The sequence below is a fragment of the Brachycentrus maculatus genome, unplaced genomic scaffold (genome assembly GCF_059751285.1).
Source record: "Brachycentrus maculatus isolate JH-2025_06_01 unplaced genomic scaffold, ASM5975128v1 h1tg000199l, whole genome shotgun sequence".
Taxonomy (NCBI): Eukaryota; Metazoa; Arthropoda; class Insecta; order Trichoptera; family Brachycentridae; genus Brachycentrus; species Brachycentrus maculatus.
The window spans coordinates 1,786,183-1,813,084 of record NW_028280950.1 but is presented as its reverse complement, the minus strand read 5'-3'; the positions used below and the strand labels follow the sequence as shown (position 1 = coordinate 1,813,084).

The 26,902-nt window shown below is 31.1% G+C and overlaps 1 protein-coding gene across 1 annotated transcript in view; it reads right to left on the bottom strand.

Moving 5' to 3' along the window:
- Positions 1-23,722, bottom strand: part of Syn2 (Syntrophin-like 2) — a 137,325-nt gene extending 113,603 nt beyond the window's left edge. The window contains exons 1-2 of the mRNA XM_088263334.1: positions 23,410-23,722; positions 19,955-20,059 (exon numbers count right to left, since the gene is read on the bottom strand). Coding sequence (XP_088119460.1) covers positions 19,955-20,020 — 66 coding nt within the window. The 5' untranslated portion in view covers positions 20,021-20,059; positions 23,410-23,722. The remainder of the gene's footprint in view (positions 1-19,954; positions 20,060-23,409) is intronic.
- Positions 23,723-26,902: the final 3,180 nt, after the last annotated feature.

The window sequence follows — 26,902 nt, the reverse complement described above, 5'->3', positions numbered from 1 at the left end:
AATAGGAACAGAATGTGTTTTAAAGTCGTATTGTTACTAGAAACACTAGGAAAAAGCTGGTAATAAGTCATTATGTAACCTTCCCTTGCCGCCTTCGTTTCTAGATTACACGATATGAAGCGTGCATAAAAGCCTTGCAGTTGTTGAATATAAAATCGTGCTTCACATCAACCCCTATGTATGTTTTTGAATCGATAAATGTTACCATGTTAAGAAATGTAAAAATAATCTCAAGATCTCACGATTAAATGAAATATTGGAAATAACGAGATTATATTTAATAATGTTATAGCTGTTTCTTCTACGCGGGCAAGTCGGTGCACGCAATGATTTTGATATTGCGTGAATTTGGGTTCTAATGTAGTTAAAATACAATTATTATAATCAATTTTAATCAACTACAAAAAAACGTGTCCGGTAACCATTCGGAACTCGGTTATACAGTGCGCAATGTGCTATCGAAAAATATATCACGAGCAGTTCTTTAGTTTATAGACATTAACGTTAACACTACAGTGATTTACGAGTGTATGAAATAAAATGGGTAACGTGTTAATAGTTTTATTACTGACCATTTACAGGTTTCGTCGTTTTGCGACATCCACCGTAAATATTTTTTTAATGATTCTAGATGTGCAACATTTTGAGTGTGCCCAAATACTTGTTCACAAATCTGGATTATTTCTTTTCATCTCACCAATAGATGTCTCTAGTGAAGTTCTAGTGATTCAAGAACACTGTTTCGAAATGGGTACATATGGTATATATAGAACTTTCAAGAATTTGAGTAGTATGGTTGCCAATTATGGGTAGAATTGGTGAATGTTACACGTATATAAAGTGATCCAGCCTATGACGGTCGTCAGCCCCGTAAATGCCCAGACTTCCATATTCTTCTTCATTTTTGATGAGATGTCAAAAAATAAGATTCTAGATGTGATAATTATAATGATTTATTCCGAAATTCACATTTAGTAAAATGGGACCATGGAATTAAATTTATATGTACGTACCTTTAGAGAAACAAAAAATTTTAATACGTGTTCTCTTATCGATTTCATGTGTGGAGTGATCACCTTGCCTTCATGTATGTAAAGATCAAGATAACACTGCGTCAATAGAGTGCAGTGCCCTATACATCATTGGGTGCGGATAAGGGTTAGAAGAAGATCTTTTAAGTTAGCATTACAACAAATCTTTATTTTTTTTTGTTTGACATCTTATCAAAGATGAAGAAGAATATGGAAGTCTGGGCATTTACGGGGCTGACGACCGTCATAGGCTGTTTTTTCTTTGGACACTATTTGGACATACTGAAAATGTTGTAAATCTTTGACAGTTTAGAAACAACAAAAAAATCCGTAAAATAGAAATTATTGATCGCTTTATAAAAGATAACATACAATAAGAAAACCAAAAAATAAAAATACAATAAGATAAAAATAGATTCGTAATAAGGAGATCTTCGCTTTATAGGAGTTCGTTATATGAAAGTTTAACTGTTATAAACCTTTTTCAACGCCCCAACATTCATACAATATTTTAGACAATTTAGTTTGGACGGATTATTCTGGAAACTTAATATATACTTTGGTAACATAATAAATACTATTACAGATATTCATTTCCTTCAGAAAGGGGTTTTCATGAATATATTCAGAAACCGGACTAATACGATTTTATCCCTTTTAGAAACTATCCCAAAAACAGAATATCCCGAGTTATATTTTTTAAGAACACGAATAAAAAGAAAGAAAAAGCAGAAGCTAAAAGCTAAAAGCAGAGTGGATTATCACTTATTGTTTATTAAATTAACAAAAAAAATACAAGGTCGTAACGATAAAATCAAATTTCTTATATTTATCGATGTCTACGCGGTGGATGGAAAAATTCTTAAGAAACAAGTATCTAACATAAATATTAATTTAATCATTTTTAAACGTAAAATAAATGTATTGAATATTTTAATTTGGACCAAAAACATTTCCTGAAGTTACAGAGTTATTTTCGCATTTTCATGAAGAGAATTTTAAGAATTTTTAATTTGATTATTATTTGTGAACCTGCGTAATAATTTGTGGGAATTTTTCAATGCGAAAACGATAACAATAATTCTTTATAATCACCTTAAACATTTATAAAATACCATTATCAAATGTTAACACCCTGTAAGAGTAGTTATTGTTTCAAAAACCTTTCGATTATTATTTATTTTTAAGGACATCATGCCATAATGTTTAGATACTTACATCCGACATTTCAGCCTCCATTGCAGGGGCTAATGAGGGCGATGAGTTAAGGGTGTACTCTGAAATAAACAAAATCAGTATGCGACCTTCTGCGCGAGAAGCCACACGTGTAGTCCACGCACAATATATATTTTTTAATACATACTGGAATATGGCAAAAAATGTGTGTTTTTTTTTTTTGTTCAACTTATATATTTCGAAGAAAAACTTTTTTTCAAAACGAAAATTCTGGCAAGGCGAAACAGCTATCATAGAAAAAATAAACAAATTTAGTACAGTGATAAGTTACGTTTTGAAAACGTATGTTTTACACATTTTCTCCATGAGGTAGAACAACGTACTAATTTCTGACGTCAAAATATATAAATTGATGGTTTTTTTACAAGGCGATACAGGAAAAAAAACTTTTTATTTTGTTTAAATGATAAATACGAGTAAGCATATGTGTTTTTTTTTATTTACACATATTTCAATTACATGCTATTTCTGTGAGCCTAACCGGCTCGTTAATAGAAATAGGTATCAAATTTTGGTAGAGTGGGTTCGAACCGAGAAACTCTGACTGAAGAGTCCGCGACACTAACCACGGGACCACAACCCGACACATGTTCATATGTCGGTAGTGTAATGGCAAAGGGGTATATCTGTCAAAATTTTCATTTTCTAAGTTTGTTCCACAAAATGTCTAAAATAGAGTATTCCATAATCTAGCAAAAGGATATAGCTGTAGTTGCAATACTTATTTAGTTTTTTTGAGATATGCACATATAAAAATACATAAAACAAATGAGTCATTTAATTTCACAGCTTTGTTTTTGTTCTCCTGTAAAATCTGGCCTGAGACAGATATACCCCTTTGCTTTTACACTACCGATGTATTTCATGCCTCTTTTCATTCTCCTCTGCCAATAAATGGTAATCTGTCAATGATTATTCGTCTCCCCCTACACGCGTTGTTACTATTCTACAGAGAGCTATTTTATAAAACCAATGTATGATGAAGTGCCGGCGGTAAGAGAGAATCCAGTAGCTAATTTTCCCTGTGGGTTAGAGTTACTAGGTGATTTGAGAATTATGAGTCCCGACGGTTTTCTCACCAATCATAAATGGAATCCAGTTTGCGTGATAAAACACATTAATGGCCTGTTGTACATTTTCCGAAATAATCGCTTTTGCGTACGAGCATTATTTTTTTAAACAATAAAAATAAAAATGAACTCGGCAAGAAATCGTAATGATGATGTTATATTCACGATTCATTCCGTTTAAGAAATGGTAAATCACTCAAAAAATGTATTGAAATAGATGGTATTTGTATAAGATTTTTCTTACTTTATTGTAGATGAATGAGATATAGCAGCTAAAGTTAATACTTCTAGGAGCATGTGGTATATGTAGTAAAAAAAATGTGTTGTATTTCTTTTGACCAAAATGTAAACGGTTAATGTAAAATGAAAATTTATTGAATGATTACTAGTATGAAAGTATATCAATATAATTTTTTTTAGCTACCTCGTGGGAAAATTACACACAGTATAAATAATTCATTTTAATCCAAATATAATGAACTTCAAGATATAATGAAATCAAGTGAAAAAATCTTAAAACCCCTTGTGATTTTTTATATTCAGGTAATCCCCTGTACTAAAATATCGATCACCGTTGCTGAAACAAAAAATTTAAAATTATTCACAGCATAAACAATTTAATTTAATCTTGATATTATAAACTTTGGCGTTATACTCTATCAAGTGAAAAAATCTAAGCCTTTCATAATTTTCTCAAGGGTAATCGTAGGTAACATTTCATCATAATTCATCAAAATTTCAGTCAAAACTAAAACGTCACGTGTGACATTAGTGTGTTAAATTATGGTTTGATGGATAACACGGGTAAAACAAACATTTTTTATATGGCACACTGAATAATTTAACGCTTTACACCTGCCATTTAGCCTAATTCAAGTTATATGGTAATAAGCGTCGTTAGTAAAAATAATACGCAAATGCGTTACTTTTCAACCAAACCAAATTGGCATAATATCGACATTCATTTGATTGTTTTTATTTCTGGTAAAATGACGTATTTTTCACTGGCATACCTTTAGATATATCATAAGGAGTTAGTTTTAGGAACAGGAAGGTCAAGCGCTAATTAAATATTTAGGCATTTTATCGTTGTACCTTTGTTCCAAATTTTAATGTTTCGTAAAAAAAAATAACATCTAACAGTGACAAATACGAACGTCAGAATAAAGTTTGTCGCGTGAAATATTGAAATAATAATTTTTCATGCTCTGGTAAATCAAGTTCATCTGTACATAATATTATGTTTACAACATTTTGAGTGTGTCCAAATATGTACTTAGAAATCTGGATTATCTCCAATTACGAGTTACTTTTAGATGTCTCAACATATATGACGAGGAATATGGAAGAATGGAAGACTACAGGTGTCGTAAGCCCAGTAAATGCCCAGATTTTCATAATATTTTTATTCTATGTTGAGATGTCAAAAAAATGTATAATATTAAATTGGTAAACGCGCTTTGTTAGTTCGCTCATTACGCACAAACCACTCGGAGCTTATACGCAGACAACATAATTAAAGGCCTCTATTACCTTTGACGTACTTTGCATTATGTTTTGTAAAGCTCTCTTTTTCCTTCGTAGCTTTTGTCACCCTCCGTCGACTGAGAGGCAGTCACTATGCATCTACTTAATGGAAAAGGGTCGGGTGGGCCAATGGCGACCATGACTACATACTATACATAAGGTACATGTGTACGACAACAACCCCTATTCATAGTCACTAAAGTAAGGTAAGGAAACATACTCTCCGATGTTGAATAACACTTTTTTATATAAAATGCACCGGCAAAATACATCAGGTAGTTTAAATACCATATAAATGAAATTTTTAATTATTAAAACGCGATAATACGCATTTTTCAATATTTTTTAATAAAAAGTGAAATATTTGTGTTTTTATTATCTACAAAAATATTTCAATTTCATCCTACTTCTGTGAGTCTGAGCGGCTCATTATTACAAATAGGTATGTTATTGTGATAGAGTGGATAAGAACCAAGAAACTCTGACTCAAGAGTCCGCGACAATAACCACGGGACCACAATCCGACACAAATTAATAAAAGTACTGTTTCTAGAATATCTAAAATAATAATAATCAATTCGATGTTAATAAAATAAAGAGTATGGTAAAATATTCCAGTATCTACATATGTTTAATCCATATTGACGAGATGTAAAATAACAGCTACTATAGACGAATAAAGATGATTCACGAGTTAATGTTTACAAATGGTCATAAAAACATATATTTAAATAGAAATGCAAAAATGGAATTACGAAAGTATGAAGTTTATTGAATGAGTTGATTGAAGTATAAGTAAACTTTAATACTCACTTTTTTGATATTCAAGAAAAGAGTTTATATCATTTTCGTTCATCATTTTCGATTACAGTAAAATACTGATTGTCAATAAAGAAGGGCTCTTGTTACTTTAGACCCCAATTACATATTTGATACATAATAAAGCACATTTTTTTAATGGAAAATTAGTGTAATTTATGATAAGATAAATTCTTCAGTTACATCTATGGGTGAATGTGTGTTTAGGGGGATGAAGCGACCCCCGTGTCATATAACAAACTCTGAATATCACGGATAATGATGTTTACCAAGAGGTTTTACGTATTAGGAGATCGCACAGCTGAGCAAAGTCTAGCGGCCGGAAGATAATTAAGGAGAGTGGGGGAGAGTCTCGAGACAAACAGAGACTACTAATTTGCCCTAACGAGATGACCAAAAGATCGATCGTTGACGGAAATTGGTCGAGAAAATTTATTAGCATAGCCGTAACCTAATATCCACACACAAAGCTTTACAAAGGATGCAGCCATACAAGGCTTTCAACATACTCGTATAATGAAGGTAGAGACATATATATACATCTAGTTGTGACAAAAGTCTGCGCAATCGGAGGGCATGTATGACTAGATTTATGGATGTGAAGGAAGCGAGGAGTATATATCAGGACAAAAGAGAGTGTTGTTCCATCCTCTCTGCCTACCCCTACGGAGAAACGTGATGGTGGTAGTAGTAGTTGTAGTAGTATACCATATTTAATGTATAATTTTATATTTTATTCATGTAAAAGTCATCGCCATCAACAAAATTTATGCATTCATTTCATTTACCTTCACACATTGTACAACATGGACAAAATTATATTGTTATAAAAGTTGTTTAACGTATGGAGTCAGAATAATCGGCGGGTATCTATGAGGAGAAGCATGAACGTGGAAGAGGCAAAAAATGTTCCCGAAGAAAGGTAGTGTGGCGTTCTTTTCTCTGTACCTACCCCTGCGGGGAAGCGGCGTGATGGTAAGTTAGTTAGTTTCTGTTAACGAGTACGAGTAATTTTAGTACATGCAGTATTTTGTTTACAATAATTTGAGATCAATAAAATTATGGATACAGTGCATCTCAGATATGAAAAAAAACTATTAACTATTTAATTCAAATAAAGGAAACTGTCAGTAATTAATTTTAGTTATTATACTTTGAACAATCAATAATTGTTTTATCAAACTAACAATGAAGTTGTCATGTACTTAACTGGAGGAGGGTGAAACCTAAGAGTTTGCAAACAATGTCCATGTTACGTAATAATACGTTATGTGTACATACATATGTGTATGTATTTATAATGTATGATGTATGGTTAAAATACAGGAATAAAGGTCAAAACTAATGAACTTTGGAAGTTCGATTACTCTCAAGTGTTAATTTTAGAAAATTACAAATACATATATCGTAGTCGTACAAGAGAAAGTGATCAACTACCAAAACGTAAAATGTTCAGGGGGGCCATTTAAGTCACTTTTGCTTGGCAAGAAAATAAACACCAATGCAGTTAGTCATTTTTAACTAGTCAATATATTATACTTCCAAGTTTAAAATCCTTGGGGATTTTTTCAGGGCAATATTAAGCTAGTAAGATATCAAATAGTCAATGATCACGGTTTTGTAAAACAATGCACTTGGTCACTTTCTCCTGTATGACTACGATATATAAAATTATATGTGTAGTACATTGAACAACATTTTGAGCGTGTCCAAATACTTCACAATTCACAAATCTGGATTATCCCCAACTAAAGGAGTTATTTTTCACATTATTTTGACTCCTATAATTGGAGATAATTATTTGTAAACAAGTATTTGGACACACTCAAAATGTTGTAAATAAATTAACTAGAACAAATATACGGTAAAATAATAAAAATAAAAATGATATTTTCTGACGTTTCTCATGTATGTGATTATAATCCAGGATTTGGACCTCACATATAAATAATAGAGTTTCTGCTCAATAAAAAGGTTCTTTTCATCTCACGAATAGATGTTTCTAGTGATTCAAGAGCAATGTTTTGTAATTGGGTCATATACTTATATAGAACTTTCAAGAATTTGAGTAGTGTGGTTGTCAATAATGGGTAGAATTGGTGAATGTTACACGTGTGTAAAATGATCACTTACACCAACCTATGACGGTCGTAAGCCCCGTAAATACCCAGACTTCCATATTCTTCTTCATCTTTGTCGAGATGTTTAAAAAAATAGTACATGAAAAAATAGTACTGAAGTTATTGCGAAGAATACTGAAATACAAACGATTTTTTTAATTAACTTTTTCTTGATCTTTCCAATAGTAATTGTAATTTTTAATATTAAATATGTAATATGCTAGAATAGGGTAGGCAGTGCCTTTATGCATTTATTTAAAGCACGCTATTAATAGTAAGGTAAGCTAGGTGCTATAAAGTAAGGTAGGGTAAGTACTGCTTGCGTTTTTTTATGTCACGCGAGTAACTTAGGATAGGCACTACTTTTCTGCCTACATAAAATGCATACTCCTGTAGATAAATAATGACTTTCAGTTTTTGTATAGTTGATTAATTATTATTAAATTTTGTTTATTACAAGTATTGTTAACTTTGTGGTATGGTAATATAACACTCTTCTTATCATTCACCGTTCACTTTGTGTAATACCACTTTAAAAAACACTAATTCGTGACGACCGGTTACGAAATAATCATTCCATAATTTTAATGACCTGATAATGGGATGTTGATTCCGAAACCGGTTGTCACGAATTAGTGTTTTTTTTAAATGGTATTACACAAAGTCAACGATGAATGATAAGGAGAGTGTTTAATTATTATTATCATTATTATTATTTGTGGACAAATTATGAGTAACAAAATCAAAAAATAAAAATAGTGTATTAATCATTGTTGGGTAATATATCCAAAATAAAACAAGGTTTGTTGGATTGAATTGTACATTTATTTATGTATATTTTAATACGAGACGCGTTTCGTCTTCTTAGGACATTATCAAACACTGACTAAAATATTTACAAAATGTCCTTATATTAATTGTATTATTAACTGTATTAATCAGTTTTTAATCAAATCAAATTAAATTTTAAAAAAATTAAATCGGGAAATTACTTTCGATTATTTCAGAGATAATATTCAATATATCATTCTGATTTTTCTCATCAGCAACGTTCATTAAAAAGCTTTATTTCTCCAATTTATAAATAATCTTTCATATTTTACGTCTAAAAATGAAACTTAATTTTCATCAAGCTCTGAAAAGATTTTTTAATGATAAGTTCAAGAAAGAGAGCAAAGTACACGTAATAGCGCGTTATTATTATTAAATTTGACGGTCGGTTAATGAATTCCATGAATAATGAGCTTAAAAAGAACAATCATCTCTCACGAATAATAAATTTTAGAGTTTTTGCACTGGAAAAACAGAATAGGCTACAAAAAGCTTTAGAAATCTTCAAGGCGGCGCCTCTCCAGTTCAATGGTCACCTTCAAATTTGAACTATCTAAATTTTAAAGCAGTGGTTTCATAACTATGGGACGCGGGAAGGTGAATTCGGTTAATATTTCGTAGAGTAAATAATTAAAATAATATTTAGTTTTGATATACTATACGTAATTCAATATTTTATTTATTGTTTCGGCATTAACTTTGTGGTAAGACGTGTTACGATGATTAAAGAAGACTCTGCAATTCGTTCACTTTGTGTAATACCACTTTAAAAAACACTACGTCGTGACTACCGGTTTTGGAATTATCATTTCATCATCAGGTCACATGTAGATTAAAATCTAATTGTTACTTGTGAATTGTCTTATTTTTGTTTGTCAGACATTAACATTTTTTAAAATTTTATTCCTGTATAAATGTCAGGCCGAAACAAGTTAATTTTATTCTATATATATATATATATATATATATATATATATATATATATATATATATATATATATATATATATATATACATATATATATATATATATATATATATATATATATATATATATATACATATATATATATATATATATATATATATATATATATATATATATATATATATATATATATATATATATATATATATATATATATATATATATATATATATATATATATATATATATATATATATATGCATAAAATATACTTCACAAATTTTCGGCGGATGGCACCTCAGCCAAATCATACATTAAAATTAAAACTAACATACAAGAGGAATCCAACAATAATTATACTTGAATGCTTAGACTTCATCTTCTTTCGTATAAAAACGATAGGTGCTTCGTCTTCATTGTGACATTTAAAATATACGAGTATGCAGTATATAAAAATTTACACACTCGAATGCAGAACCTATACTAAAACTAATCGTGATTTCGGAGGGAAATAGAATATATTTATTATCTTTAAAAAAATAATAATTAAATTTGCGGAAAAATCAACATCACTTTTCACATCGTGCAGCATAAAAGTAAAGTTGAAATAATTACAATTAACTGCATAGAAGAAAAATTAAATCAATGCCTACGTTTCAGAAAAATTAAATCACCGACTAAAAGAGCAGAGAAGGACATGAATATATTAAAATTTCTTTCCGAAAATCGGGAAGCAGATAATTCCCGTATGAAAATCGAGGAAAGTTTGCAAAACGGAACAAAATAAGTCTTCCGATTTATCTCGACCGACTTCGACAAGACGAGGCAGGAAGGAAAGCCAGCTTACGAATAAAGTATTAACCTACAAAACCATCGCGTAACTTTAACGATTTGCAAGACTAGTTGGTTTCAAATTTATGTCGTGGAAGACAAATTTATTCTGCCGTTTTCTCGTTGACGAAACTTGAATTAGTTCTTAAACTGATGAACCGGTACAATATGCATATAACTATAGACTGTTTCTGAAAACCGTTCATTGAATCGGTAATGATATTTTCATTTCCGTAATGTAAAATTAAGTACCTTTTTAACTGCCATGTAATCGTTTTATGTTATATTTTTGCAGAGGCAGACCAGATTTTTTTATATAAAGTTTACTTTGAGTTTCATATTTATGCGTCGGTAATTACTACCACTTATTATTTGAGATCATTTTTCCCTTGTGGTGTATATAAATAAGTAATGTAGTATTTGTGGGAAATCAGTATTTAATATTATGTTGTCTGATTTCGTTTCTCCTGTTTTTTTTTTTAATTTATGATAAATGTGTAAGTAATTATAGTTAAATACCACTTTTCTTATCATTCATCGTTCACAAATGTTTTTAAGTGGTATTATACAAAGTGAAAGATGAATACCACTTAAAAACACTACTGTATTACACAAAGTGAACGATGAATGATAAGGACAGGAGAGAGGAGATATTACCATGCCACAAAGTTATAAATGGTTTTAGTATACAAAATCATAGTAATTTTCTTAAATTTTTTCGCAGATACTTTGTGGCACATTTTATAAACTACATAAAACAAAAGAACATTGTTTTTAACCAATTTTTATTGTTACTTTTCTCCAACCGGTTTCGTTAAAAACCTTGTCATCGTCAGGGTCAACATGTATATGTATGTATATATATATACATATATATATATATATATATATATATATATATATATATATATATATATATATATATATATATATATATATATATATATATATATATATATATATATATATATATATATATATATATATATATATAAAATTTACGGAAAAGAATATTTATATTGAACAGATAGATCTGCATCCGAAGAATCAAATGACTCCATTACAAATATTTTAGAAGGACTGAAACGGATAAACTTATATGTATAGGCCCAGTCTGAACACAATTTAGCTACGAGTATGTTTTAAAAATGAAAACGATAACAATAATTGAAAGTATACAATTGAATACAACGAGAGATTGTACAATAGTTTGCCAGTTTATCGTAATATAAAAATGTAAGAAGCTAGTATACGTTTGGTTACAGCAAAACGAAAATATTTTTGCTTTCCAAATTACCAACCTACCCGGAATAACAACATCGCTGAAAAGTTTTCATGAAAAGTCGGCGTACCGCGGCGTGACGAGGAGAAGGTTTCCTATAGAGCTGTAGACACTGATACCGAATCCGCGGAATACATAAGTTCAGCGGTTAAACTTTGCCCATTTCGTGGGAAATTCCAGTTGTTGGAAGACCTGATATATAGCAGAGCAGATTACGAACACAATGATTACGCAAAACGCTCTTAATCTAAGAGCCCTTTAGAAAATTCAAGAATTAACAATAAATATGGGAGTCGAACACTGCAATATATCGTTCGGAACATTTTTAATTTGCTGCCGACGGATGTTAGAGGTCAAAATAAAATTGGAACAAAGGCAAAATAAAGGAATGGGTAAAAGATCAAGAGTTAATTTTATGAAAAATGTAAAATGTTTAAGTTCTTAAAAAAAATCTCTTTTTTGTGTCTATATTAGGTATTAGGTTAAAATCGTTAAAAACAATAAAAAATGTATTAAAAAAGATATCCACCGACAAGACACACAAGGTGGCTTGGTGGGTCTCTGCAAAAAAAAAGTTCTCAATATGTATAAATTGTGATGGAAATAAATGTATACAAATAAATAAAAAATCAATTAAAAAGAGTCAAATTAAATTTAAAGCTCCCCTCGATTCGGGGAGGCCACCTCTCACCCCTTTTTACAACCTCGCACGGGCGATTTAGGGGCAAGATTGAGACCTTTGCCAAAGTATATAAACACTCCAGAACGGGAGGACGATAAATTTTCGAAAAGGGTGTTGGATAAGGTGAATACGACATGGAATAATTCTGTAATGTGACGACTCTTCGTGCTCTTCTGGGATCTGGGATGGTCATTAATTTGAAGCCGGTTTGTATATTTATTACAGATACACACAGAAATCGCACCATTTCATTTCGTCGATATAGCACAAGTCACGCAGAAGGTATTTCTAAGGATTATTTTATTAAAATTAAACACATTAATGAGTTTTATTTATATATACGACTAGTTTCGAAAACTTACAGATGTTTTCATCTTCTGGTACAAATTAAAACTAACGAACAAAAAACATATTAAGGGGTATACATAGATTAATAAATATAGGGAAAGGAGGGGGGGTATATATATAACGTGGTAATATTTTTCTTTGTAAATTGGGTGTTAATAATATGTAAAGTGGGTGTATAATAATAAAATAAACAATGTGTTGGTTTGTAATTCAAGTTTATTTTTAAAGTTTATTCTTAATTTATCTTTACACTATTTTTCTATCTTTCTATCTGATTCTGACATTTAAGAATATTATATTTTTTCTATCTGATGTCTTTTGTTTTATTCAGTGCGACGCATGCGACATCTGGTGGTAGATCTGTTTTATGTAGGTACTATATGTAAGTACTTAATAAAATGTATAGGTAGGTACCTAGGTATTTTATTACATACATATATATAGGTTAACAAATATATTTATTAACCTATACATACCCCGTAAATATATTTTTTGTTCGTTAGTTTTAATTTGTACCAGAAGATGAAAACATCTGTAAGTTTTCGAAACTAGTTGCATATATAAATAAAACTCATTAAAGTGGTATATTCAAGTGTTTAATTTTAATAAAACAATCAACATGATTCTAGTAGGGACATATATACAGTGCAGAGAGGGTTAGTTTTTAAAGATCCTGAGAGGACAATCTGCCCACCACTAGACTTTTCAACACAGATTTTCCGCAATTGAAAATGTCAACTTGGCTAAAACATGAGTTGTACTCTCACTTGCCATTCGAAATATAGGTGAACTCCGTGCATAATTAGTTCGAAGGACAGGTACTCCGAATAAAGATTGTGACGTGTGAAGGGTACAATTATAATATTAAAAGGTGTTCATTATAGTATTAAAATTTATAAGTATAGTACTCTTCATCGAAGGCTGATGAGTAAATAACCTGAAATTATTGAATGCAATCTTGTTTTCCTTTTAAACCCATATAAAGCAGCAGAAATAACGCGCACAGTGAGTACTGACTCAATATTATTATGTGAGTCAATTCAACAACAGATGCGACCATTGTTCGGCGCTTACATAGCATGGGTAACTCGGCTCTCAAAGAATCGCCGATAAAATACCTACGTACAAACTCGTATGTATTAATATATGTGTACACGACAAGGTTATGACTGCTCAAGAAGTTGTTTAAATGTATTCAGGTTATCCCCAAACCCCTCCTAGCTAACTTCCAATAAACAACATTTTGTATGTGTCCAAACACTTGTTCACAAATCTGGATTATCTCCAATTATGAGTTATTTTATATTTTATCGTTTTTAAATATGAATAATAACTCCTATAATTGGAGATAATCGAGATTTGTAAACAAGTATTTTTGAACTCACTCAAAATGTTGTTAATAAATTGTATAGTTGAATAATAAGCTAAAAATGATAAAATAAAAATGATATTTTCTAGCGTTTATCATGTATGTGATTTGTTATACAGGATTCAGACCTAACATGCGAATATAAGAGTTTCAGCTCAATAAAAAAAAAACTTCTTCATCTCACCAATAGATGTCTCTCGTGAAAAATTCTAGTGATTCTTGTACAATGTTTTGAAGTCGAATCAAATATATAGAACTTTCAAAAATTTGAATTGTGTGGCTGTCAATCATGGGTAGAACTGGTGAATGTTACACGTGTGCAAAGTGATTACAAGAAACACTTAAACTAGCCTATGACGGCCGTAAGCCCCATAAATGCCCAAACTTCCATATTCTTCTTCATCTTTGTTGAGATATCAAAAAATAATAACTATGAATAACATGGAGACTCAAATACGTGTATACCTTCTCAGTCTTAAAAAGGATTCAACCAAACCAACCAAATATAATCTAAAAATATGTATTCTATCGCAATTTAATTAGTTTGGCTTGGATGATTGATAGAAAAATTAACTAAAAAATAACAAACCATCACACTGCTTCCCCGCAGGGGTAGGCAGAGAGAATGGAACACCACTTTCTTCGCTTCTTCCATATTCATGCTCCTCCTCATACATACCCGTCGACCATACATCACTTTCAATTAACGGAAATAATATTTAAAAAATACATGTGGGAATAAAACTTTAGAGACCTTTGATTTACTAGCACAATTACATTATACCAAAATACGAGTATATATATATATATATATATATATATGCATCGATCAAATGTGATCTCTCAGAAGAATGTGCGACAAAACGATGTATGATAGATGTGCGAATGGTGAAATAAGGAAGGAATGCAAAGCTGAGATAAGCATTATCGATAAAATTAAGAAAGGTGTGTTGAGATGGTTTGGACATGTAGAACGAATGAGTGAGGAAAGAACGGTAAAAAAAAATTATGAGGCGAATGTTAGTGGGAAAAGAAGCAGAGGAAGACCGAGAAAAACATGGCACAATCAGGTATGCCAAATACTTGAAAGTGGTCAGGTTAGGAGTCGTAACAATCGGTGGGTATGTATGAGGAGATGCATGAACGTGGAAGAGGCGAAGAATGTTTGCAAGGACAGAGTGGTGTGGCGCTCTATTCTCTCTGCCTACCCCTGCGGGGAAGCGGCGTGATGGTTAGTTAGTTAGTTATATGCATGCGTCAAACGCATTATATCCGTTTTGCCCCGACATTCCTGACATTTAAAACTTTTAATGAGCCATTTTAACCTTTTGATAACTGAATATTAATGACAGAACATCAGGATTGATAGCGGTACTTTATCTTGCGCTTTCTTTTGATTAAACCTCGTAGATTCGCTACGGTCATTTTCTTACTACAGAATCGATGGGGTTTAATTAAACTGTGGCATTACCGTGTCCCTAACCCGCCCTAAGTAAGCATTATGAAAAAATCCCCCCCTGTTTGATTACTAACTTCGAGTAAATAAGTGGGTCAAATGGCGGGATGGAGGAGAAAATAAATAATGGTATTGGAAGAACTACAGGTTGTTTCACTTAAACAAACGATAAGGATAAAGTGTAAATACAATATATGTTAGCTATGTAGGCACAAATTACATAATGGGCTTTGAAAATATTACTAACAAAATTAATCAACTTATTTTAAATATTAGAAATTAAAAAGGCAATCAATAATAATTTACAAGTAATAAATACTCAAGTAAACGATTTTTCTAAAAGTCCGTTATTAAATATGTGACTGCTAATCAATACAAAAAAATAAAGCCACTTGAGATCTACCCAAGCTCCTTTGCCTAACCGTCATAGATAGTGTTTTAGTATTAATCAGTCTTGATAAAGAAGCTTAAATTAAGTTATGATAAAATATTTATAGTGATTTTAAAACAAAGTTACATTTATTTATAATTTACTTCGTCCTAAGTCTATATCTACTCGTGTTTTCATAAGGTACACAATAAAAAAATATGAGTGTGAGAATTAAAAAAATATGTTTTATGGATTTCCTTTTGCTTTCCATCTTATATCGTACATACGCACATTAAAAAATAAGACGTGTGAGATTGAAATAAGATGTTTTACGGATTTTCATTTGCTTTTTCGTGATATGGTGTGTCACTAAAGTTAAAAAAATCTTAGTGATTTGAAATAAAATGTAAAGTTGAAATTAACTATGGTTGAAAATTGGGCGAAAAAACATCAGAACAAGTCTATCTTATATGGTACATATAAGATGGACCTTTTTCGATTTAAAAAAAACGAGATGTTTGAAATTAAGGAGACTTATTTGTATCTAAAATTACTTTATTTTAATCCGCTATACGGAGTATTTTATGCGCTTTCGTAGTGAAGTGGTTAACGCATTTCTCTGCCGTGCTGCTTGTCTTCGCCTCAATTCCATTCATCATTCATTCATACATATCCGATCTTCTGTCGGCTGCCAGCTTCCTTGCATCCGTTCAGAAATTTGCGTTTTTTAAGGATTATTTGTTGTTTTCTGTGGTTTTAAAATACTTATTCAATAATCATATCGCTCACTCCTTTCAACAACGTCATATATCAAAAAACTTGATTTTTCAGGAGATCGTTTTTAAAGTTTAAAAATATAATAAAATGTATTAAAAAGAAATATCAAGCCACTTATTGAACTTTTGACTGTGCAACAGATCTTTTTGGGTAAAACCTGAATATTTTTTCTCCATTTGAAACATATTTAGTATATTTAAAAAAAAAGATAAAACAATACCTTTTCTTCAAAATGTACTATATCCCAGCAAAAGCGGCATATTTTTAACTTAATATTTATCCGCTACAGGGCAGAAAGTGATGTTTTTGCATTTTGAAGAAAAGGTATTGTTTTATCTTTTTTTTTTAATATACTAAATATGTTTCAAATGGAGAAAAAATATTCAGGTTTTACCCAAAAAGATCTGTTGCACAGTCAAAAGTTCAATAAGTGGCTTGATATTTCTTTTTAATACATTTTATTATATTTTTAAACTTTAAAAACGATCTCCTGAAAAATCAAGTTTTTTTTATATTTGACGTTGTTGAAAGGAGTGAACGATATGTTAAGTGCGGATTATATTGAATAGATAATTTGAAGGCAGGAAATATGTTTTCCTATATGGTTTGTAGAGGATTGTGATTGGAGTGGGTTAGAGTCATTAAAGGAAGTAAAAGAATATTGTTATTCCACACAGATTTGGTTGTGCAGTTAGCAGAATACATCGCGTGCTGCAAGTACGTGGAAAGAGTACTAATCGTGGACTAGTATTGGTAGATCGGTTCAACCCATAAAACATCCAAAAATACTACATTTATCGTCCACCGTATGTTATAAAACAATCTCAGTCTAACTGTCTTTAACTGTCAATAACAAAACAAGCGTATCAAATCCAATGCATATATCGTAGTCGTACAGGAGAAAGTGACCAACTGACAAAACGTAAATTGTTCAGGAGGGCCATTTAAGTCACTTTTGCCTGCCAAGAAAATAAACATCAATGCAGTTCGTCATTTTTAACAAGTCAATATATTATACTTCCAAGTTTAAAATCCAATGGGTAAATTTTCAGGGCAATATTAAGCAACTGAGATATCAAATAGTTCATAATCACGTTTTTGTAAACAAATGCACTTGGTCACTTTCTCCTGTATGATTACGATATGTATTAATAATATTATAAATTCTCATAAAGATATTAGTAATAATACACATATTAAATACTTATATTTATTGTCCCCCTCCTTAGTGAAATGCTTAGCACGTTTGGCTACCGTGCTGGAGACCCCAGGTTCGATTCGTGATGAAAATAAATGTTCGTGATTTTTTACTGTAATTTTTATTTAATTTAACCCTGAACTGGTACCTGAAGCGCAGGAGCGATCACCTTGGCTTCATGTTAGTAATGATCAAGATAACACTGCGTCAGTACGATGCAGTGCCCTATGCATCATTGGCTTCGGATAAGGATGTTACAAGGTTTTTAGATTTATTTGACAAAACAACTAAGTTTTTTTTATCTTTAGTACTTATACCTATCTTTTGAATGTTTAATGTATAATATATAAATAAATTACTTAAATTCACAAAAAAGTCATCATTGTTTTGTAAGTATCGAGAGTAATAATAACTAATCTTGAGGTCAAATACGTAAGCGGTTCTAGTTTTAAAACCAAAATAATACACCTACGAAACGGAACAGCTATCACTAAAATGTAAGCAATAGTAGAATCATTATATTTTTGTGAAAAATGCTTCATTCAAAAGTATTATCATCAAGATGGAAAATAAAATTGCGTGAGAATAGTGTCAGTATTTATTTAATTGAAAAAATATATAAACCTAATGCTCTCTTAGCAACGAAAGAGGAGCAGTCCGATTTCTTCAGAAAAAAGGGTAAAAATATATAGGAAATCCTTTGATTCATTCCAATATTTTTTAGGGCAGTATCTCAAAGGAGTGTATTCCCAAGTTGTTACGAGCCCCGCGCGCCACAGGTATTTTACCTCTTTGTATCCGACCGTTACTCCTAATCGACATGAAAATATTTCCCAGTTCAAGGAGAATAATATATCGATCTTTTCCCTACTATTAATAATAGCTGAAGATCGCTTGTAAGGAAAAATCAAGCCCAATTTGTACCTTTTTGGGTGAAGGCTATATGGAAAGCGACCTCCGGAGTTTAATAACCTGGAATTCGAGGCTAACGTTTTGTCGATAATACAGATATCCGTTTGCATGAATTTCTCTCATGAATGCATGTAAGAAAAGCAAAAATAATTCATTTTATTAGCTTTTCAAAAATATATTAACAAAAATAACTAAGGTTTTATCCCCAAATCACATTTCGAAACTATATATGGTAAAAAAGTATTGGTTATATGGTAATTGAGTTGTTTGTTATTTAATTTAGTATTGGTTTTGGTAACACACCCAAAGACCCATACTTACTTTTCAATTTCATAATATCTGAGATTATTTGGCATTAAACATATTTTAAACTTTAACTGTAAAAATCAATATGCTAAGAGCTGCACATAGATAAATATTGAATTACTAAATTTTACTTTATGCTTTTACGAATGTATGAATTTATATGCGGAAGTTTTTAAGATTCTACAGTTATTACCGAGCTAAGCAAAAAAAAAATACTTTTCCCCTTACTATTTGAATGACTAAAAATTATTAAAATGTGTAAAATCACTGGTCGTAAAATCCTAATCAAATTATTCCGGAATCATATTTATTACAAATAGATATAAGAAATAAATGACATTCTTATTCGTATTACCCATTACGTTTTTTACAAAATGAAATTAAGAGGAAACGAATATAGCCTACAATTTACTCATAAGTAATCGACGGTACCAACGTTTTTGAAAAAAAAAAAATTTTTTTTCAATAAATAAAAAAAAGAACTTCAAACACGATTTACTCTTTGTATTTGTACACAGAACGGTTCCATAAAAATCAAATTGATCAAAAGAACACTCGTCAAAATTAGTTTTGTCAATCTGTCACATCGCACGTTTGGCTCAAAATTCGTTCACGAGACAGCCGGTTCAGAAAAACTATGACATTGCAACGATTGCCGCAATGTCATAGTTTTTCCGACAAATCCCCGAAATGTGGAGAAATCCGACAGACAAATTTGGCGATATCTTATTGTGTTGTGTGAAATTCAACGCGTGCGCCGAGGGTCTTGCGCTAGATGGGGGAAATCAAATTGAAAGGGTTTGTATATCTCATGTGAGGAGCTTTCGAACATACGTCTTGTGAGCTTTATTTACGACCTACCTTGACTTTCTCATCGACGATTTCTTCTATCGGCGTCGTCATTTTCTCCAATGCTTCGACCCTCATATTTATAATAGTTTAGAAGTCCATTCCCCGTTACTATTCCTGAAAAGAAGAATAAATATCAATACCCATCAATACGCCATATTTTTGGCTCTTTGAAGTCAGTTGTTACATATTCGTATATGCGTTTTAGATATAAAAAAATATATGTATATTTTAGATTGGTGTCACTAATATTTTAATTTAAGGAGTAACTCAAATAAAGCAAACAAATTTAAAAATGGCGCTATGCCTGAGTTTTAAAAAAAAATAAACTAATCTAAGTTTTTAAAAAGTCCCGACAAAATTAATTATTGTCTAACAAGATAAATTTCTTCCAAAATCTTCAATATAATTGCACACAATATAAGTGTTATTTCAATGCATTATTTATGTTCGTTAAGTTAGTTTACAAAACAAAAAGTCCTTACAAAAAAATATTAAGCTGCATTGCAATGTACTTTTTTTTAAGGATATTTATTTTATTGTAAATGATACGATAGTAAAAGTAAATAAAATGCAATACTTTGAGCGACTTTTTATAGAATTGTGATGTGAAACAACCCTATTAAGCCGCTTTTGGCTAGGCACACACGGAAAATCGAGAGAATAATATATTATTTGAGTCGTTTGTAGAGATATTTTTTTCTGCTACATATGAAACAAGCAACCGAGGGGATTTAGACGATTTAGGTATTGTTTCAAAAGTGAAACGTGGCAAATGTTTATAAGTACAACGGTGAAATACTGCTCTCGTACTCTCAGATTGACGGCGTGGTTAGAATTCTAAAAACGTGTAGAGCGAGTCTTATTGTAAAAGAATTTCTATGGAATCCGGACGTAATAAAGATATTTATGGGCTACTTAACCATTCTGGTTGCACCTAACGTGCGCCGATAAAAGCACTATGGATGTATTGTATTTCGACGTTAAAGTTGTATAAAGCGCAATCAAACTGTTGATTACCCAGCAACTATATCTACATTGTCCAGGGCATCGATTGCATACGGAAATTGATATTTTAACTACGCGATATAGATAACTTTTACTTAATATCCAATATTCTTTAGTTTTTTTCGATATCGTTAACATTATGACAATACTCATCGACAGCCTGTTTCGAAACGCAAAAATCGCTAGACATAAATACTCAGAATCAAAGTTAAAGTTCTACAAAAGGTAGTTATTTTTATTATTTAACTACTAAAACAAATTACGAGATGCAAACATATATGGCGGTTGTTTCAAATTCCCCAAAATGGAAAATTATGGAAGTTGCATGAAATAAAACATATTTCCTTTGATATATTTAGAGCTTTTCATTGGTAGCGGAATTTCAAATTTTAGGGATCCTTATTCTGTAACTGTTTATTTATATTTAATTTTAATCTGATACTTATAATATACGAATAGAAAAACGTAACATGTATCAAGTATACCATGATATATTTTAAATCTATTTTTAAAAAAAAATGTTCGGCGCATACAGTTAAAGTTCGCCTATTTTATCAGTATTTTCGAGGGTTTTTTTTTAATTAAAGCCACATATTATTATGACAGACATGTAAACATAAGAAACACGCATTCTTATTTGTTTAAATCCATTGATACAATCAAAATTTTCAGTTTCATATTTCATTATGCTGATTTACATAATTTTGCGGGCATCATTTGCTTCGCTTGACGTCGGTTGTCAAATTGGTGCTGGAAAACCGACCCAGCTAAATCAGTAAGTCTGAAGAGACTATATAAAGTGAAAATTAATTGTTTCGACCAAATTACAAATCAGGAATACTTAGCTGGGGCTAGAAATTGTATGAAATTTGGTTAAATACGTAATCGATGAACTTATACGCTTCGATCTTTGCTTCCATGAAGCTCTCGATTGAAATTTTCCGAGCGCCCTTAAACGTACTTAATTTCCATAAATTTTCCACAAAACTATAAAATACTTTATGGTTGTAAATCACTTATATTTAGTTCACCCCCCCCCTTGCCTGGGAACCCGGGACCTCCAGTACCGAGCGTGCTGACCATTACACTACGGAGGCGGACAAATATAAGTGATTTTTTTCACTCTAATATTTATTCAATATTACCCTAGACTGGTACCTGAAGCGGATGGCTGATCACCTTTCCTTCATATGTTAACGATCAAGATAACGCTGCCTTTATATGATGCAGTGCCCTATGCACCATCAGGTGCAAATAAGGGTTTTGAAATTAAATTAAAAAATTAAATACACGAAGAAGGTGGAAAGGGATTTTTCCAGGCTCCTTTTTTTTAAGGACTTAGGCGCACCATCTAACTTGCCGACCCCGGAATTTAAAAAAACCTACACCCCCACCACTTCCCTAGCCCAAAATGTCGTTAATGTTTATGTCATTCAAAATATGTTTTTCAAGTACCAACTTTTTAAGAAGCAATCGATATTTGAAGCTCCACGGGGTTTCAATATTCAACGGCGGTTCTTGTTTAAATATATTTTCTAATACTAGAGTATGGCTACTAAGAAATAATTATTCAATAAATAGACGAAATTATACCATAAATTGATAAACATATTTCCAAATCAATATGCAAACGTGTATTGGTTCCTACCTGTAATGAAGTAATCGCATGTTCCTAAATTACACGACAGGTGTGCGTTAGTTGGTATAAGGTAGGAGTCGGTTATATGCTTCAAAATTATGTTTTGTATTTTCACAATAAAAAATATATAATTATTAATGTCGAAAAGGATTATCAGCTGTATTGCGTGTTGAAAATAGTAAATAATAGCAACTATTTATGTAATTGATTGCCTAAATAAGAATTACCTTAATCAAAACGAAATACCACTGTCTAATAATTACTTTGAATACTTACAATAAAATAATATTTCACAAAAGTATATAAGTAAATTTTTAACATAATTCTTGCAGAATAAAATACAAAATAAAATGGTTGGTTATAGTCATTAACATAAAATCTCGAATGATTTTAATACGAATGAATTATTCATAACGATAATACATTCATTTATTTACATTCATATTTGAAATTAAAAATACATATTAATAATAATGTATTAATTTATCATTACAAATTGTTGATAGCAAGAACTTTAGAGCTTTTAAAAATTAATCATACGAATCGAATTGATAATTCACGTCAGAAATGTCTTATAAAATAACAATTTGAAGCCAAACTCGACAATGTTTAAAATTAAACTGATTAAAATATCTAATAATTTCTAGAAATACTATTAAAAGTAAAGTATAAAATTCGTTGCAAAATAAAAACAAAACATTGACCACACTTCTAAGTCGAATAGATACATTTTTATAACATAACAATGAATACAAATTCGAGGCAATTGCAGAACATTGTATAATTTTATTGAAAAGAAAACAATATTCAATTAACCCACCTTTTGAAATCAAAATCCCTCAGTTGAAACAGCACCGCACCCTCAGAGGCAAAAAATACATTTCACTTAAATGAATAATTATATTTTAACACCACACACTTTATCACTGAACAATGTAATCAACGCAAATAATAATTTCACTTGTAGTTTATGTTACAAAACTGAGAAAGACTGCGCTTTTATTTATTATCGTATTTTAAACAACGCCACAAAACAGCTGGCCCCCAAGCACGGGAAACACAAACTCCGTTTGACAAGAGAACCCTATTCATAACACGAGCGATTGATAAACAGCGCTACCAACCAAACTGGCACAAAATAACTCGTTTTCCCTGACGTTTGTCCTTCAGGACTGCAAAGCATGTAGTACGCTGCGGCCATTTTGTATTTTTGACGAATCATACAGCTCAACTCTACTCTATTGATCAGGGATTGGATGGTAAAATTAAATGGCGGGGAAGTGTTGATGTTTTTAGTTCACGGTGTCACCACTTAGGTCAGGTATTGAAGATTTCATCATTACCGTCGTTAATAGTGAAAAGGCTTCTGACTTCTGACAACAGATGGCTAAATTTCCACTTTATTTAAAATAATAGAATTTTTCTCGTACCTAGCAATAATTGAGAAATTATCTCTTTAAGCACTATGTCACTGGTAAAAAATTATTGATTAAAAAAACTTCTAATGTTTAAACTAAAAAATATTGTCGCAATTAGGCAAAATATGTCACCTTATTATGAAATTTTTCGTTATTTTAAATTTTGCTGCTTTCACTCCGAACTTCTATTTATTATTATTATTTATTATTTTCATTATTTATTATTATTATTTATAATTATCATTGTTATTTTTTTATTATCATTACATTGTTTATTTGTGAAAGACGCCGTATCAAACGCTACGTTACTTAGTTATATTATTTCACAATGCAGGTAGAAATTCAGAAATACCCATTTTTTGGCTCCTTTACTCAAATATCTTCAGAGATTTAATTATTATTCGGACTCAAAAAAATTCGACGTCGAGACGGTGAACATGAAAATTTTGAGAATAATTTTGAAAATCCTGAAAAGGTTACTTCACCGACAAGAGTTTTGATCCAGCAACTTTCGCTTTTGTCTGTCAAAGCCAGAAAGCAGAACAAAAACGAAATTTAATTATTTGAATTTTGCAAAAACAACGATTAGGTACTGTAAGGTACGTTTCGCCCACTATCCATTAGCGGTATTATTAATCTTTTTAACTTGTTTAAAACTAGATTGAACCATGCTGCATTAATTTGAATATTAATTCATTAATGTTGTGGCACGTACTTTTAAATGAATTGTCATTTCCATACCCTTAAATATTCTTTCAAACAATAATTTGCTAAATTTTACCCTGTATTGCTTTCTCCCTCATCCCCAAATCAAGCTAACCATTTTTAGTGTTGTGGCACTGCTCTTTTAAAATCGATTCATCCCTTTTCCTCCCACGTTACAAGTGTTGCGCTCTCTTTTTAGCATCAGCTACAGCGACACCCCATCGTATTGGTGTCCTTTTCTAACACTTGGTATTTACCGTGTTGTTGTTTCATTCTGCCGCGTGCAGGGCGCGTGTGAGACGATAACTGTATGAGGGTTCCCACGGTGCGGCGCTTAGGACATTAGTGGGGTGTCGCTTAACGTCGCAGTCAAAAGCTTAAAAGTCTATCAGAAGCTGTAACGACTGGTTTGAATAAAAAAATATCGTTTAAATTTTTCTCAGTTTATTTTTTTCCTAGTATACAATTGAATCAAATATGTTCATATTTCAGTTTCTCAAAGAACTAATAGAAATCGCAAAATGATGGGATCCATACTAAAATCAGGTACTGTTTATTTTTAAAAGGCAACTTGTTAAATACGATATCTACTTGTTCATTTATCCAGCGTCATGTTACATTTTGTTACTGCCACTTTTTATAATGAAAACGGTGATAGAAATAATTGGTCACAAATATTTTTTTACAAATTATTACACGTAGGTTCACAATAAAAAAATCACAGTTTGTTTTACTTGCCTGTTTAATTTATAATAAAAATAATCTGAAACTTCGAAGATGTTGTACGATGAGGAAGAGCAAGAAGACGCTTTTGGAGACATCATGTGGGGAGAACGAGTTCTGGTCGATTGGTGAGGGTAGCAGCAGACGAATGCATACCAGGTATGAGGAATAGCTGGACATCCACCTCTCAGGAGCAGGGTCCAAGAACATCAGGATATAGTCCCGACTAAAGTAGAAGAAGAAAAAGAGGATTTTTAAACAGTTTGTATATCTTTTTTATTTGTTTTTAAGATAAGATAAGATAATTGATTTCAAAAAATACATGATTTTGTGATTTTGAATTCTGATTGAATCATAATATATTCAATGCATCACATACATTCAGACACGATTTATTATTGTTGGGTAATATATCCAAAATTAAACAAGGTTTATTTGGTTGAATTCTACATTTATTTTTGTAAATTTTATTACGTAACGCGTTTCGTCTTCTTAGGACAGTATCAAACACTATGAAACATTATGAAATACCCACCATTATATGTACTCCAAGACCTAATAATAGCAATTATTGTTAGTATATAAGGACATTTTGTAAATAATTTTAGTCAGTGTTTGATAATGTCTTAAGAAGACGAAACGCGTCACGTATTAAAATATACATAAATAAATGTAGAATTCAACTTAATAAACCTTGTTTAATTTTGGATATATTACCCAACAATTCAATATGGAATTCGACCAACTGTCTGCAGTTACAATAAATACGTTTTATTATATTATATCATATTCCATTTGACTGGTTGTTTCACTTTTTAGCATACAAATTTTAATACTACCCATTAAAAATTCAATCAATATTAACTGAAACCTTCGTTTATGCATACTAGATTATTTCATTTTAAACAAAGTATTATTGTAATTTTTATTTAATACTGCTTTAAGTATTCTATTTTTCAAGACATTGACCGTAACTTCAGTAGCAAAGCTTTAACGTTTGCGCAGTGTCGGCAGGTAATGCACTGCGCACCACACCTGGCTACTTGCTGACCACGGGATGAACCAAGGGAAGAAGCCTCGTCAAAGCTCAAACAGCGACATCACATAAAAAGGGTCATCTTCTTTCAGTTACATATAAATTCAGACCTATTCCAAAATATACATTCTGTACTTAGTGGCCACTTACCCATTTACCTCCATATTTAATTAAAAACATTGTGATTTTCTTTGCAATCCACATGCAACGGTTGTATGATTTATAGTTTTGAAAAAAAAACTGTAATGTTGTTTTTCTGTCGTTAAGTAGATACCTTCTACCCACCTCTAAATTAAACGATGGGAATCTTAACTGAAAACATAATTAATGTGGATAGAAGTAAAAAAAAAACCTGATCAATTAATATACAATTAAATTTTCTTTTATTTTCCTCTGGTTCGATTAATTTGTCATTCAATTCAAACTTTTAT